Source organism: Martes martes (genome assembly GCF_963455335.1).
Source record: "Martes martes genome assembly, chromosome: 16".
Taxonomy (NCBI): domain Eukaryota; kingdom Metazoa; phylum Chordata; class Mammalia; order Carnivora; family Mustelidae; genus Martes; species Martes martes.
The window spans coordinates 46,893,888-46,909,340 of NC_137904.1; the positions used below are offsets into that span (position 1 = coordinate 46,893,888).

General features: G+C 56.3%; 1 protein-coding gene across 1 annotated transcript; it reads right to left on the bottom strand.

The window, feature by feature from the left end:
- Positions 1-329: 329 nt before the first annotated feature.
- Positions 330-14,429, bottom strand: ITGA2B (integrin subunit alpha 2b; the record flags this gene model as incomplete). Its single annotated transcript, XM_080826662.1, is given in 31 exon segments — positions 330-581; positions 1,497-1,610; positions 1,811-1,912; positions 2,152-2,265; positions 2,728-2,853; positions 2,974-3,126; positions 3,230-3,326; positions 3,446-3,526; positions 3,846-3,925; positions 4,165-4,257; positions 4,585-4,732; positions 4,851-4,918; positions 5,327-5,452; positions 5,598-5,749; positions 5,843-5,898; positions 5,985-6,089; positions 6,192-6,237; positions 6,469-6,651; positions 9,736-9,947; positions 10,150-10,202; positions 10,339-10,392; positions 10,543-10,586; positions 10,746-10,793; positions 11,106-11,234; positions 11,328-11,373; positions 11,450-11,496; positions 11,667-11,832; positions 11,942-12,079; positions 12,081-12,249; positions 13,929-14,314; positions 14,424-14,429. Coding segments are annotated over 31 exon segments (3,399 nt in total). The 3' UTR covers positions 330-524.
- Positions 14,430-15,453: the final 1,024 nt, after the last annotated feature.

Below are 15,453 nucleotides of genomic sequence, written 5' to 3' on the forward strand. Positions count from 1 at the left end.
AAAACTGTTTAAAGCTGTCCACCAGAAAAAGCAAGCAAGCAAGCTGTCCACCAGGGACCAGCCTGCCTTCTCTGATGCTCCTAACCTCCATTGCACCCATCCACCCTCGGATACCCCATCCCCCTCCAGTCTCTCTTGGAGGCTCTGCCACCCTTTCTCCTCTGTTTTGCCCCCACTCTTTGCTCCCAGAAACTCCCAAAGACAGTAATGGGCAACTTTGGTCTGTAATGGGCAACTCTCTGCTCACACTTCTGCCAGACCCAACTCTCTCTCCAAGCATCACCTGTCCCCCGTCCCCTTCTCTTCACTGACTCAAGAGGAGACAGCATGCTGGGGATTGGGGCTCTTTATTTGGCAGCAGGGAAAGGAGTGGCCAGCTCTCACCAGAGGGGGAGAATACTAGGAGGCCTCCATGGGACAGCTCCAAGCCACGGGTGAGCAGAGCTGGCGGGCGCACCTTGAAGAAGGGGCAGAGCAGACACAGCTCCCAGCCTTCCTCATAGGACAGGGCATGGGCCGCCCCCTCACTCGTCCTCCTCATCTTCTTCCAGTGGCGGCCGGTTGCGCTTGAAGAAGCCAACCTGGGGGTGCACAGGGGCCGGAGACAGGATGTAAAGATCATCAGTGGGCCCCCGAGCAGCAGTTGTAGAAGCAGGCTAGAAAGCAGCCAGTCACAAGGTCCTCTCCCCAGACCAGCACACTCAGATCCCCCTGCTTGTACAAATGGAGGCCTTCCCCATTCAGAGATAACACATGTCACAAGTTACTTGTTTTTAACTTGTTTCCCCCTGAATTTTTTAAAAAGATTACTTATTTGAGAGAGAGAGAGAGAGAGAAAGCATGAGCAGGGAGAAAGGTCAGAGGGAGAGGGAGAAGCAGACTCCCTGCTGAGCAGGGAGCCCCATGCAGGGGTCAGTCCTAGGACCCCAAGATCATGACCTGAGCTGAAGGCAGACGCTTAACCGACTGAGCCACCCAGGCGCCCGCCCTTCCCCTGAATTTTTCTTAAATATTGGCCATTAGGTCTCTATGTGACTCAAGCTCACAGTGACACGTATTTGATGACTATAAGTCTAATGCATGATTTTCCCTAAAAGCACCACGACTTCCCACGGCTTGAGCACTTAAGGGAGTTTGAGAACGGCCCTCCTGGCACAGAGGGACTGACCCCGCAGGGCCTCCCCAGAGGGTCTGCATCAGACTGAAGGAAGGAGTCCGGAGGTGAGCCCTGTCCTCCTCAGCAGCCAGGGAATTCCTGAAGGCAGGGCTCCCTTCCTGGGACTCTTCCTCTCAGCGGGAAACAGGCTGCAAGACCTTAGGGATTTTAGGTGCCCCTCTCCCAGGGGTCTGTGGCCTGGAAGAGGTTCTCTGGAGAATGGCACTTACTAGTGGAGATGCGGACAGACCCTGGGTCACCATCTCTCTGCCTCCCTGTGAGGTCGGGCAGGGTCAAGCCTGTGCCCACCCAGGGACCCCAAAGTCCCTTCATGCCTCACCTTCCACATAGCCAGGACCAGGAGCGTGAGCAACACCAGGCCGCCGAGCACCCCTACCAGCACCCACCAGATGGGAATGTCCCGCTCCAAGGCGCGAAGCAGGTGCGTCTGCACCTGAAGGCAAACCCACATGTTTTCTCAGTCACCTTGACACCTGCCTCTCCCAAAGACTCAGCCTGTGGGCTGAGGACCCCCAACCGAGCCACCCACCTGTTCCACCCCTTAGACGGGGTGGGGAGGGGGGGATGCCCCGCCCCCAACCTGTGGGGCACGGAAGCTTGGGAATACAGTGGGTCCCGCAGGCTTGTACTCACCAGAGCGTCCCCACTGGGCAGGCTGAGGGCGGGCACAGCGTAGGGAAGGGAGGAGACATTGAACCAAGCTTGCGACTGCAGCACGAACTGATCCAGGGGCCTCTGAACGGGGTGCGGTGAAAGCCATTTACATGGGCCTCTTGGTCGCAGGAGTCCTGGTCCTGGCCTAATCCCGTCCCCTCAAAAGTAAGCCTTGCGCTCACTCCCTCTTCACCCCTTACCGGCCCCATCTCGCCCAGAGCCAGCGTGGTCCCTGCCCCCATAAAGCCCCACCCCGGCACACACACCCCCATAAAGCCCCGCCCCTGGCATTCTCTCCGCCCCCCCCGCCCCGCCCCCACCTGCTGGAGGCTGGACAGCTGCAGGAAGGCCAGCACCCTGACCATGGCCCGCTGGCCTCGTGCCATCTCCCGCAGCTCACACTGCACCACCGTATGCGGCCCCGAGTCACAGCTCTAAGGGGATGCATCATTAGTTCCCAGCCCTTCGGACACCTCAGCCCTCACCACCCCAAGGACCCAATCGTAGAAAGGGGCAGGGAGGACAGGGAGCTCGGGCCACCCTCCCAGGAAGGGCTTCAGCATCAAGCTTCGGCCGTTATCTCTAAATGGGGCTGCTCACAGGGTTCAAGAGATGCAGGGGAAGGGCGGGAAGAAGGGGGTCATCATACAGCATTCCACACCCAGAATTTTTGTAACTCTGCTTTGGCATGTCTTCATTTTCTTTAACGTACTGGGAATCTTTAAAGATTCAAGGACCTGCAGCCGACCCCAGACACAAGCCCAGCCCCACCCTTCATATTCACCCGCAGTCCACCCGAGCCCTGCATCACACCGTGGGCCCCTCGCCCTGCCTCCCAGAGCCTCTGCCCCTGTGCCCCAGGGAGGCCCCAGCTGGAGACCATGGAGCCTGCTCACCAGGAGAATTGGATCCTGAGGCCTGGCGGGTTGGTCGGACCCTGGCAGGGACGCCTGTCTTCGCTCCCGCTTGTGACGCCCAGGGGAGGTAGGGGAAGGGCTGGGGGTAGGCAGCCTCCAGTTCAGCTGGGGAGGCAAGAAGCAGTTGGTCTGAGCTCCACTCATCCCGCCCCCCAACTCCCGGAGGGGCTCTGTTTGATGGGGTGGTGCCCCACCCACAAGTCTTTCTTTCACTCAGGCTCTCACCTTGTAGGGGTTAGGAGTGGGCTGGGGGGAGCACTGAAGCCCCCCCTGGGGCTGTATGTCCAGGATGTAGAGCAGGTCAGAAGGCTGGGACTGGCCAGGGAGGCAGAGGCTGAGCCGGAGGCCACTTACAGTGCCAGGGCCGTTGTTGTGGAGCTGGAGGGTGGTGGTGGTCGGATGTCAGGTGGCTCAGCGCCCAGGTGGCGCAGCTCCTGGGCCCCTCCCCACCCCAGCCTGGGTCCTGGAAGGCCCTCCATACCTCGTAGGTGTGCTCCACTTTGGGGCCCCAGATATTGGAGCTGTTTTCCCTGTTGTCTTCTTCGGCTATCACCACCAGGGAGGCTGGAAAGGAGTTCCTGCGGGCCCGAATCCCTCCGGGTGAGCTTGATCAACTGAGTCACCTGTAGGGGGTCCCCCAAGGCCCTCTGAAGCGAGGGTTCTGCCCACCATCTCTCTGGTCTGTCCCTGGTCTCACCCTCGCAGCTCCACATGGGCCTCTGCCCGGACCGGGACATCCAGCAGTACAGCCTCGCTATTCGGATTCTGGCTGTTCTTGCTGGAGGGAAAGGGATAAGGAGAAGCAGGTCAGGGACACCAGCCCAGTGGACGTCACAACTCTCTGGGGCAGGGCCAGAATTTCAGGCATTTCGGGAAGTGCTAACAGCACAATCAGCACGCCACAATGAAGTTAGACCTGGGGAAGACCTTCTAGGGCTCCAAGACTCAGAAACAAGTCTCTGGGGAAGAAAGGGAACGGGGAAGTCTGCAGAGTGGACGTTCCAGAAGACCCTTTTGGAAGGAGGGCCTCTGACGGTGTCTGCATCAGGATCAACCAGGGGAAGGGTGGTGGGTAGGAATGTTCCCCAGTCCAGTACCTTCTGATCTGCAGCCAGAATGACACATGCTCGCCGGCCTCTTCCAGGTTCTCCACACTCACCAACATTGTGATTCCTATCTGAGAGATGGGGAGGGCCAAAGTCACGGCCCAGATGCCCACTCTGGGCAGTCTTGTCCCATTATCTCAGAAACCCACTGAGAGAGGGAAAGCCACTAGGCCACTAGGCCAAGAACACAGGGAGTGTGAGGACCAGGATTCCCGCCCAGAGTTATAGGACTCCAAGCCCAGCCCCTAAAACTCGGCTGTGTCTGAGCCCCTGGTGGCACAGACCCAGCCCCCACGCCTTGGGGCCTCACCCGGGCATTCCTCTTCATGGGGTTGCCCAGCTCACACAACACCATCTTGGTCTCATTCTCCTTCTTCTGGTTACATATGAGTCTCTCAAAGCCCTTCAGGGAGGGAGTTTCAAGAAAGAAGATGGTTGGGGTATCTTATGTATATGTAAGCGCTCTCGGAAAGTCCAGAGGGGGCTTGTGTGCCGGGGTGGAGAGGTGGAGAGTTCCTGCTAACACCTAGTTCCTGAGCCATTTTCGGTTTGGGTTTTAGAACAGCCCTCGGATTTTATGATATTAGCAAATACTCCTTTTCCCAATTAAAAAAAAAAATAAGTTTTTCCAACAATGCCTAAGAGAACTGGGGGCTTTCAGCTGCGAAAGGAAAGGCAAGGCTCTTGTACCTCGCAGGTCCCTGGGAATGCCCCCGAGGTGGGGCCTCACCTTGATGTCACTGATGGCCCGCATGTAGTGGGCACCTGCGGGCAGGTGCACGGCCAGCTGGGCTTCATAGGCCCCCTCGCCCTCATTGGCTGCAACCATCCGCAGCTCCAGCACGTTATTGGCTCCGATGAGGAGTGGGGACCCCATCCTATGGGGAGAAAGGAGTAAAGCAGAGGAGGCCTGGCCCGGGGCCAAGGGTCTGGGTGGGGGGAGGGGGGGCGGCCTCAGGTGGTGAAGGGGAATCCTGGGGCCCACGGCCTCCTCACACGCTGGCGGAGAGCTGGAGCTGGGGTACACACACGTCATCTTCCCCGCAGTCCAGGATGATGCGGGTCTAGAAGAGGCACAGCGAGGGGTGCGGGTGAGTTGGGGACATGTGAAGTTTGGGGGTCACATCAGGGCTAAGGGAATTAGAAGGTCCGAGGATGAAAAGGAGTTTGGAGCTGACACCATGGCTTCGGGATCTACATCAGGGTTTGGGACAATGTCAGGACAGTGACATTGGGGTTTACGGGTTTGTCGGAGTTGACAGGTGGCGTCAACCACATGTGGGGCTTGGAACAGGGTTTAAGGAATTTTGAGACTTGGGGGTTTTCATTCAGGTTTAGAGAAGACATTGGAGATGAGTGGTCACATCAAGGTTTTGGGGTTCCCATTAGGAATTGGACACTAACCCTAACCCTGATTTTCTGGCAGGGGTCCTGCCCTTCCATTGCCCGTCTCCCCCCCTCCCCCGGCCGACCTGCTCCTGGACATGGGTGTCTCCATGAAGCACGACAGCAGGGGCTACTCCATCCTTCCTGGGCTGCAAGGACACATTGAAGCTGAGCACGATGGGGCTCAGCTTGTCCCGGAAGTCGGCCTCATCCTAGGGAGGGGAAAAGAGTCAGAGCAGGCACCCTGCCAGACATGTCCCATTAACCTCCCCCGTACTCCTAGCCCCAGGCCCACAACCCAGGGCTGGAGGAACAGGCTTGCACACCCAGCCCTTCCCATCCCCCGCCTGGGTGTACTCGGAGGAAGGCCATGATGGTGTGACAGATGGGGCTCTGTCTCCCGCCCAGGTCCAGACGCAGCATGGTGTCCACCAGTAGAGAATTCAGCAGAAGCACCCGCCGGCCCTGGCGGGGCTTCTGCCGGTCCAGCTGCAGCTCAGCGTTCACGGCTGGCAAGGCGAGAGGGGAGGGTCAGGGTCTCCCAGGCCAGTCTCCAGCAGAGCCCAGACACCCCTCCCTTCTGTTCCCATGACGACACTCACGCAGCTGCTGAGGAATGTTGTGCCCAGTGGCTCCTACACACATCTGTATGTTAAAGCTGCAAAGATAGGATTTGGGCTCAGGAGCTACGGCCCCTTAAGGTCCCAGACCTCACCCGGCCCATCCATGCCCTCTGCCTCCTACCAGGTAACGCGCTTCTGGGTCTGGGGCAGGACACAATTCTTCACAGCAGGATTCAGTGAATCTTGTACCAACAGCTGGACACTGGCCATCACCACTGGCTGAGCTCTGGCAGAAGGGGGGGGAGGCTTGCTATTGTGGACCCTCCTGGCCCAGAAGCCTTTGATAGTGTGGACCCTCCCCCACGATCCCCCTGGAGCCAGCGCTCACCTGTACACAGCCACCTTGTTGGCCCCATAAGCTCCCACCAGTAGGTCTACAGATGGTGGAGGGATCAGAATCACCAGTTAGAGGAGGATCGGGGTCCTCGGGGTTTCCCACACCATTTCCCCCACTGGAGTTTTGAACTGCCCCCCACCCCCAGCCTCCCAGCCTCCCAGACGGGTCAGAACACTCAGTGAGGCCTAGGGCCCTGACTGTGTCTTTCAGCATCTCTGGCTAATACCCAAGAGCCCTTCTGGGCTAGCTGGAGGCATTCCAGGGGCACCTGGGTATCCATTGTCATCGATGTCTGTGGCACCTCGCAGGGAGAAGCCGAAGCCAGAGCCTGCTGGGAAGGGGCTGTCCAGGATCTGGGAGGGGCGTGAGCTTAGCCCCTCACTCCCACCCAGGAACACCAGCACTTGGCCCCGACCACTGGGACCTCCATAGGGGGCGGCCACTGCAACATCTGGAAGGAGCATCAGAAGGGCAATGGCTGTTTGCTACCATTTTCTGTTTTGTTATCCAGGTGGCCCCAAGCTCCCTCTCCCACAGACTCCAGGAGACCAGCAGAGGGATGCAAAATTCAGTGTCAAGGAGGCAGCTGCCCTTCCCTCCAGGAGTTTACAACTCAGAACAAAAGAGACCCACCAAGTAGGATGATTATAAAAACAGTAGCAGCCCCTGGTATCTATTGAGGAAAACATATTGACATGATTTCATTTAATCCTGAAAATTGGGCACTATTATTCCCATTTTAGATGAAAAAACTGAGTCCCAGAAGATTAAATAACCAAGACCTATTAAGTAGTGGCCCCCTTTTCCCTTAGGGAACTTCATCCATTTCCCTCCCTCCCTTCCTTCCAGACTTTATTTATTTATTTAGAGAGAGAATGCACGTGTGTGCTAGCAGGAGAGGTAGAGGGAGAGAGAGAATCCCAAGCAGGCTCCACGCCCAGCACAGAGCCCAACTTGGGGCTCTAACCTGTGACCCTGAGGTCATGACCTGAGCCAAAATCAAGAGTCAGATGCTTAACCAACTAAGCCAACTGAAGGCTCCCCCCTTCACCCCATTTCAATTCCACCATGCGAACTCAGAGGCACACTAGGGGCTTGTCATCACTAATAACTTTTAAGATCACTCTTGAGGGGCGCCTGGGTGGCTCAGCAGGTTAAAGCCTCTGCTTTCAGCTCAGGTCATGATCTCAGGGTCACGGGATCGAGTCCCGCATCAGGCTCTCTGCTCCGCGGGCAGACAGCTTCCCTCCCTCCCCCGCCTGCCTCTCTGCCTACTTGTGATCTGTCAAATAAATAAATAAAATCTTAAAAAAAAAAAGGTCACTCTTGAAAATGTATTTGTTAATCATCATAATCTTATTAATTTGTAAGAATTCTTTACATGTGATAGGAATAAGAACTTTTATGTATATGTTGTAACTGTCTTTCCTTTGTCTTCTGACTTTGTTTTCTATAGACCTTTTTTCCTTTAAAAAATCTATTGATTTTTCTGATTGAGTTACATAGAATTCATCCAAATAAGACCACCCTGACCAGTCTCATCCCCAGGCTCTGGGCCTCCCCTCTCTCCTGATCTTTAGCATCTTTTTTTTTTTTTAAGATTTTATTTATTTATTTGACAGACAGATCACAAGTAGGCATAGAGGCAGGCAGAGAGAGAGAGGGGGAAGCAGGCTCTCTGCTCAGCAGATGTGGGGCTTGATCCCAGGACCCTGGGATCATGACCTGAACTGAAGGCAGAGGCTTAACCCACTGAGCCACCCAGGCACCCTAGCATCTTAAAAAAAAAAAATTATTTATGTATTTGACAGAGAGAGACAGTGAGAGAGGGAACACAAGCAGGGGAAGAGGGAGATGCAGATTTCCTGCCAAGCAGGCAGCCCAATGCAGGGCTCGATCCCAGGATTCTGGTATCATGACCTGAGCTGAAGGCAGACACTTCATGCCTGAGCCTCCCAGGCGCCCCTAACCTTTAGCATCTTCATCTCTTCCTTATTTCTGACCATTTGATCACCCCGGTCATATCTTCTAACATCTTACCCCATTCATTGCCAGTCCTCAGCAAGCCTGGCCAGACCTCGGCAGATGGGGCCCCAGGGATTCCTCGCCGCCCATGGAAACTAGGGATCAAGATGCTGCCCAGCTGTCCTGAGGGGGGTCTGCTCAGCCCCCTCTCCCACTCCGCTCAGCACCTATTTCAAACTTTCTTCAAGCTCCCAGTCCCCTACCTCCTTCACAGAGAGAAGCAGTCCCACTGTGGTGGTGTAAACGCAAACCCACTTTCCCCAACTCCTATGCCCCACCACCAGGCTAAACATCCCAGCCCAGCCTCCCCCACCGAGCATCACAGGGACCCTCCTGCAGCTCACTTCCCTCACCACCCTGTTTCCCCACCAGATCATGCCCCCACATTCAACCTACTTCATATGCTTTGAAATAGAATAACCTTCTCCTGAGCCTCCTCTCCTTTCAGGAATCGTTTCTTCCTTTCTTCCTTCCATCCCTCCCTCCTCCTCCTCCCCCTCCTCCTAGTCGGCCCCCTCCCCTCTCCCCCCTCCCTTCTCCCTCCTCCTATTCCTCCTCCTCCCCCCACGCTGCCTCCTCTTCCTCCTCCTTTCTTTTTGTCCTTTCACAAACTGGTTGCAAGAGCTGTCTACACTGGCTGCCTCCAGTTCCTCACTTCCATCCCTGACTTTGCCCCATGGCATTCCGACTTCTGTGCCTACCCAGCCCTGAAACCGCTTCCTCTCATTGTCACCAATGACTTCCTTCTTGCTAAAGCCCACAGAGACTTCTCCAACCCCATCTAATGATGTCTTTCAGCAGCATCTGGAGCCGCTGACCCCCTTCCTCCTGGTCAGAGCACTCTCTTCCTTCAGCTCAGGGCCAAGAGATCTCCTGGTTTCCCTCCTACTTCTCTGGACACTACTGTCTCCTTTCTAGACTCACTTTCTCTAGGAGTCCCCTAAGCGCTCTTGCTTCCCAGGGCTTTGTCCGATGCCTTTTCTTACTTCACAGGTGCTGGGGACCTCATCCACCCTCCCAAAGCCTCTGTCTCTCACTTGGAACTCTCTGGTGCCAGTGGGGAAGGCACACGTGGTTTTTCTCTGCATGTCTGCCTAATGCTCCCAAGTCCTTCGAGGTCAAACATGCCCAGGGCTGACCTGCTGATTTCCGCCCCCTGCCCTCCCCTTCCCAGTCCCGCTACTTGGCCTGAGTTCCAGGCAGTGAAGGCACCACACCCCCTCAACTCCTGGCTCTCTCTTTGCTCCACATCCAGCCACCCATCAAGTCCTAATAGTCCGGGTACTAAATACCCATGAAATCAACCCATCTCTGACTCCACTGCCAAAATCCACAGCCAGGTGGTCACCTTCTCTTGCCTGGATGGATGCAAACAAATCCTAAGTGGTCCCTTTCAATTCTTCTCCCCAAAAGCCTGGTTCCGGGCTCTGGCAGCCCTCTCGTCAAATCCATGATCTTTGTTATGACTGTTAACCATTTCGCAGCAAGTGGGGCTCCTCTCTTCCCTTACCGTTGTAGCCATCCCGGTTGAGGTCGCCCAGGGGTGCGATGGCTGAGCCAAATCGCCCATAGAGCTGAGTGCCGGTCAGCAGGAGGCTGGGGGTGCCCAGCACATGGTGACCTCGAGGCTGCAGGAACAAGTACACGCGCCCCACCTCGGCCAGTTTGTGGTCAGCGCGGCTCTCCATGTACAGTGGCGCGCCCACCAGCAGGTCGTGCCTCCTGCAGGCCAGACAGGCAGCGCAGTGAGGTGGGTTAGGGGGATGCTGTGGGCCTGAGCCAAATCTTGCCCATTCCATTCTCGCCCTCCCGCTCCCCTCGGTGGTTGTCACGTGGGAGTGGGCAAGGAAAGGAGGAGACAGAAAGCAGTCAACCCCTCTGATGACTGGGGACCCAAAACGGGTAGGGATGGGGCACCCCTCACCCGTCTCCGTTTACATCAGTGACGGTCACCGAGTGTCCAAAATACGAAGCCATCTGCAGGAAGAGGAGGCGTACTTAATTCCTGCCCCTAGACCAGCACCCTCTCTTACACATTGCCCCTCCCACCCCTGGAATATTCTAGGGTTCCAATTCCCCAGCTTCGGCCACCCACACCGGGCTGGGCCTCCACCTGCTCTCCATGCAGCTTGTGCAGCGTCTGGTGGTACGAGTTCAAAATTTCCACCTGCGCAGAGAATGCAATGCGCCTCATTCTTGCTCCCCAGGAGAGCCTCCCCTTCCGTTGAGAAAAGGCAGGAGGTTTAGAGGGCTTGTGAGGCTGAGGAGTGGGGTCGGGGGCTTTGGGATGCCCTGTGGCAGGACAGGGGACACTCACCGCTCCCAGGGTCCAGCTCCAGGTGGGGGCACCGAGGACATACTCTGGGGAGAGCCGGACCCCGGTGAATGAAGTCCTTTGAACCTACCCACCCCACCTCCCACCCGCCATTCTGCAACCCAGGGGAGACTTCGGTGCGGGGCTTGTAAGTGCTCCTCCCCGGGTTGGGGTTCCCAACCTTTGCCCCTAAATGGATTTCTTGCCTGTAGTGTTGAGATCCCCGTCGAACTCTCCCACGGCCACCGAGTACCCTGAAGACACAGCACAAATTACTCTTTCTGAGAGGGCGAAGCAGGGAGAGGGCCAAGGGCCAGGAAGAAAGGGTCTCAGGGACCACCCAGGCCAAACCCTGCATTGTGTTGATGGGAAAACTGAGGCCGAGCCCCGCCCTAGGCCGCGCTGCCAATTCAGGGTGGGAAAGGTAAGCAGGGGTATATGGGACTCCCGCGGTGGCGGGGAAGCTGTGGGCGCAGAGGGCGCTCCCGCAGGGGCAGGACCCGGGCGGAGTGCGCGGTGATGCTTAGAGGGCGCGGGGAGGCCTAGAAGGGAGGGGCCGGGATTACCCCGGTAGCCGTCTTCGTACTCCGGCTCGTAGGAGTCCAAGGTGAAGCTCTGAGAGGCCACGTGCCACAAGAGGGTGCCTGGGCGGTAACTCGAGACGATAGTGGCAATGGGAGCCCGCGCCAGGAGACCTAGGGCGCGAGAGACAGCGGCTGTGGGGACCCAGACTCCTGGAGTCTCCCCAGGCCCAGAGAAGGGAGGGAGGTGTACAGATGGTCAGGTACCTAAGAAAAAATAGCCGCCAGGGGCCCCAAGCACCAGCTCTCCAGCCTGAAAGGGAAGCCCTGGAAGTGAGAAGGAACCCTGCTTGGGAGCCGCCCCCACGCCCCTTGGGCTCCCTTCTCGCCTGAGTAACCACGGAGCTGAAGCCCGCTTCGCAGCAGCGCCGGTCGTCTATTAGGGGAGGGAAGGAGGAGGAGTTAGCGAAGGGGCGGAGCCGGGAGTGTGCGCGGGTGTCGGGGCCGGGGCGGGGCCGGGGTGGGGCCGGGGTGGGGCGTAGGAGTTGGGGGCGGAGCTGAGGGGGGCCGTGAGTGGGCGGAGGCCAAATGGAGAGCAGAACTCACTAAAGCCGTTTTTCCGGTAAACCTGGCTCATGGTGTTAGCCCGACAGGGGGAGTACTCCGCGCGGCCGCCGTTCCGGAGCTGAGCCAGGAAGCAGCCACCTACGGGCGTCTTCTCAGCCTCTTCGGTCTTTTCTAGGGCGTTCCAGTGCTGCCAGGGGGCGCAGGCCTGGAGCAGGGCCACAGGAGAGTGGGGAACCGGCGGGAGTCGGGTCCCCCCCACCCCGCACATGTCCCTGCCCCCGACTGCTCTTGGTGCCCCGTGCCGCAGCGCCCACCACAATGTTGTCCTTCCAGCTGACCACCGACGCCCCCAGTCCTTGCCGGGACTTGAAGGTTTGGAAGGTGTAAGAGCCTACGTGTCGGGTCTCATCATCTGGAGGGCACAAGCAGGGTGTGGCGCTGAAGCACGGCTGTCCACGCCCCCTGTAGCCCCTCCTTTTCCCTCCTTGCGCTGGACTCACTGAGGTCGAAGGGCAGCAAGGTGCACTGGCTGCCCTCGGCCTTCCAGGGGCACAGGAACACGCCGCCTGTCTCCTCCTGGCTGGGGCCTAGGGTCCGTGGGGCGCCCACCACGATGGCCACTCTGCGTAGGAAAGCTGGGTGAGCTCGGGGCGAATCCCGAGGTACCACATGCCCTGGCGCCTGCGCTGAGAGCACTACCCAGAAGGGCTGTGTGCCTTGGAGGGCACCGGATCATCTTCCCTCAACCAGATATCACAGACCATGGAGGCCAGCCTGTTGATGTCATGGCCAGGGAAACTGTCTCCCAGTGGGGAAACCACGTGCGTAAAGTAGTTTAGCAAATTAAGGGTAAAGCTGGTACTATAACCATTTAGTTTGGTTTGAATATGAAGAGTTTGTCATCCTTGCTGAAAAAGATCTGCCAAGGTCTGCACACCACCCACACTCCACATCCCACACCCTTGTGCCCCACACCGAAAGTCAGGGGTTTACATGCTCCCTGGAATTTAAGACTGTTACCAGATACCTTCCTGAGAGCTAGGTTTAACGGTGATTAGGGAAGCTACTGAGCACCTCTAAAGTGGGGTACTGATAAAACTGAGGACCTTAGTAGATGTAAGTTCAAGTCATAGTTCTACCATATATAAATTGGGGACAATAATGCCATGTTTTCTTTTCTTTCTTTCTGTTTGTTTGGTTTGTTTTGTTTTGTTTTTGAGCTCACAGGATGTTTAAGTAATGCCTATGAGGTCAATATCTGCAGAAAGAAAGGGAACGGAATGCCTGGGTGGTTCAGTCAGTTGTGTCTGCCTTCGGCTCAGGTCAGGATCCCAGGGTCCTGGGATCGAGTCCCATATCCAGCTCCTTGTTCAGCAGGGAGCCTGGTTTTCCCTCTGCCTGCAGCTCCCCCTGCTTGTGTGCTCTCTCTCTCTCCCTCTCTCTGACAAATAAATAAAATCTTAAAAAAAAAAAAAAAAAAAAGAAAGAGAAAGGAACAGGCGTGGGCAGAGAAAGGAGTATGATGCAGATTCAGGCCCAATGACAGGTGTGGCTCAACATCCTAGGAGCTCTGGAGCTAGAAGGACCTTTCAGAACCATCCCAAGTTGAGGTGAGAACATCAGACCCTTCCACCTCTCTCCTCCCTCCACACTCCTCATTGATCAGCCACTGGTTGTAGGCCACCTTGGAAAGGGGACTTTGGAGGAGGTGACTCTTCAGCAGAGGAAATCCCCCAAGCATCAGGTACTTGAAGACTGTCTGCCATCCCCAAGGGTGGGCATCCCAGCAGCTACCACGATAAGTCACTCATGCAGGGTAGTTACTATAAAGAGAAGGAACCAGGACTCTCTTCTTGGAAGTCCGATTTTGCAGCTGACTAATTCCAGCCATGAATGCTCCATGGTTTCTTTTCAAATATTTGTAATTTTGATGGGAACGAGGGCATGGAGTAGAAAAGCAAGGTGGGAGTGGGGCAATTCATTTTAAGACACGTGCTCCTCTCTATATTTTGAGGATACCAAGGTGGCATAGGTCATACAATTGAGGCTTGAGGGGAAAATAAGCCATCAACTTTTATCTTCCCTTTGTTCTGGCTGTAGCGTTGGTGCCCACCTCTGCATGTGTGCCCCTCCCTGACACTCTAACCTGAACTAGTTCCTGCCAGTATTCCTAAAAGGAGCTCACTCTGAAATAGAGCCTAAAAGTCTCTTTGCTCAACCTCTAGGTAACAAATGGGGAGCTTGAGGCTCCCAGAAGTGGTGATGGTCTCTCCCAACACCCAGACTTCACCCCAGGCTCACCTCCCATGGTTGTCCTTGTAGAAGTCCAGTGAAAACCCAAAGTGGCTGCCATTGGGGCCTGTGTACAAGGTGAGTTGCCTTGGGTCCAGGTTCAAGGCCCAGGCCGGAGGGATGGCCCTAGGTCCCAAGAGCAGCTGCACCCACTCCAGAAGCCAGAGGGCATGAAGTGGACACACAGTTCTGGCCATCTTCCTTCTCCCACAACCTCCTCGGCAGGAATGGACTAGCTCCTTCCTCTTCCTTTCGGTCTCCACCACAGGAAGGCTTTTCTTATCAAACTGGAACCCACTTGCTGAGCAGTAGGCAGAGGAAGGGGCTACAGGCCCTGGAACCATATGGTTTCTTGGATTGCCGGGAAGGGGGTGAGGCCACCTGGGGGGTGGATGCTAATGGCTGAAAGGCCTGACTCCTCCCTTTTCCTGAGAGTAGTTTATCACCGAGTCCTGTTGGTTCTGCCTCGTAACTATGTCTCTTGAATCTTCACATTTCCACTACCACCATGCCAGTCGAAGCCACCATTCCTTTCTGCTTGGGGTGGCGTAACCATGAACTGGTCCATACACCTCCACTCCAGCCACTTTACAGCTCTTTGTCCCGCCTCACAGCTGCCTGCAGTGCTGTGGCCCACGGTGACTTGGTCAGCAGTGGAGGAAGGAGGAAGCCGTTGTCCCCTGATAAGACTTGAGGCTGCTGTATCCTTTTGGATAAGGCGCTTACCCACTTCCTCTTTCAGGGTCTTGGTCAGCCATATTGGTGCAACAAGCTGCTTCACTCTCCCTCCATCTCAGGCCAGGTCTTAGTGCCGCCTCTACAGTGCAGCCGGTGCTGGCGAAGGGGAAAGGAGACGGGGCTAGAGTGCAGTCCAAGCTATTCTGGCTCACAGGCTCTGGGACCAGACGCCAGCTGTTCAGCTGAAGGCAGACCCTCCACTGTTTCTTGGGTGACAGAGCTCTTGTCCAGGCAAGACTTGATTCTTGTGGGGTCATTGCCTAGGGGAAGCCTCCCTTGATTTCCCCAGGCTGGCACTCTGCAGTTGACACATGTGGGCACAGCCCTGATCACACTGTTTAGTCATGGTCCATTCATGGACATGCTTGTGTCCGTGACTCACTCCCTCGAGAGCAAGGTTCCTTTCTGGGGCCCTAGGGCCTGGCCGGGAGTCCAGCACCTAGTAGGCATTGCTGACAGGCGGACCAAATGGGAGCGTGCACTGAGGGTAGACGATACAAACGTAGAGTCACACAGTGGAAAGAGAAGGAACGGTTCTGAACAGAAAGGCAAGGTAATTTTCTCTGGATGACAGAAGAGGAGTGCCAAATCGTACCAGCACTGCAGGTCTTCCCCCAGAAAGCAGGTTCTCAGGAGGGAAATTCAAGAGATCTGCTCTGGGTCAACAAGACTGCTGCATCCTCCTTTTGCTATTTTGTAACCAAACTTAACCACCATCTTTATCCTGCCCAGGGATCCTTTTTTTTCTCCCCCTAAGATTTTATTTGAGAGAGCGAGCATGAGCGAGGAGAGGCAA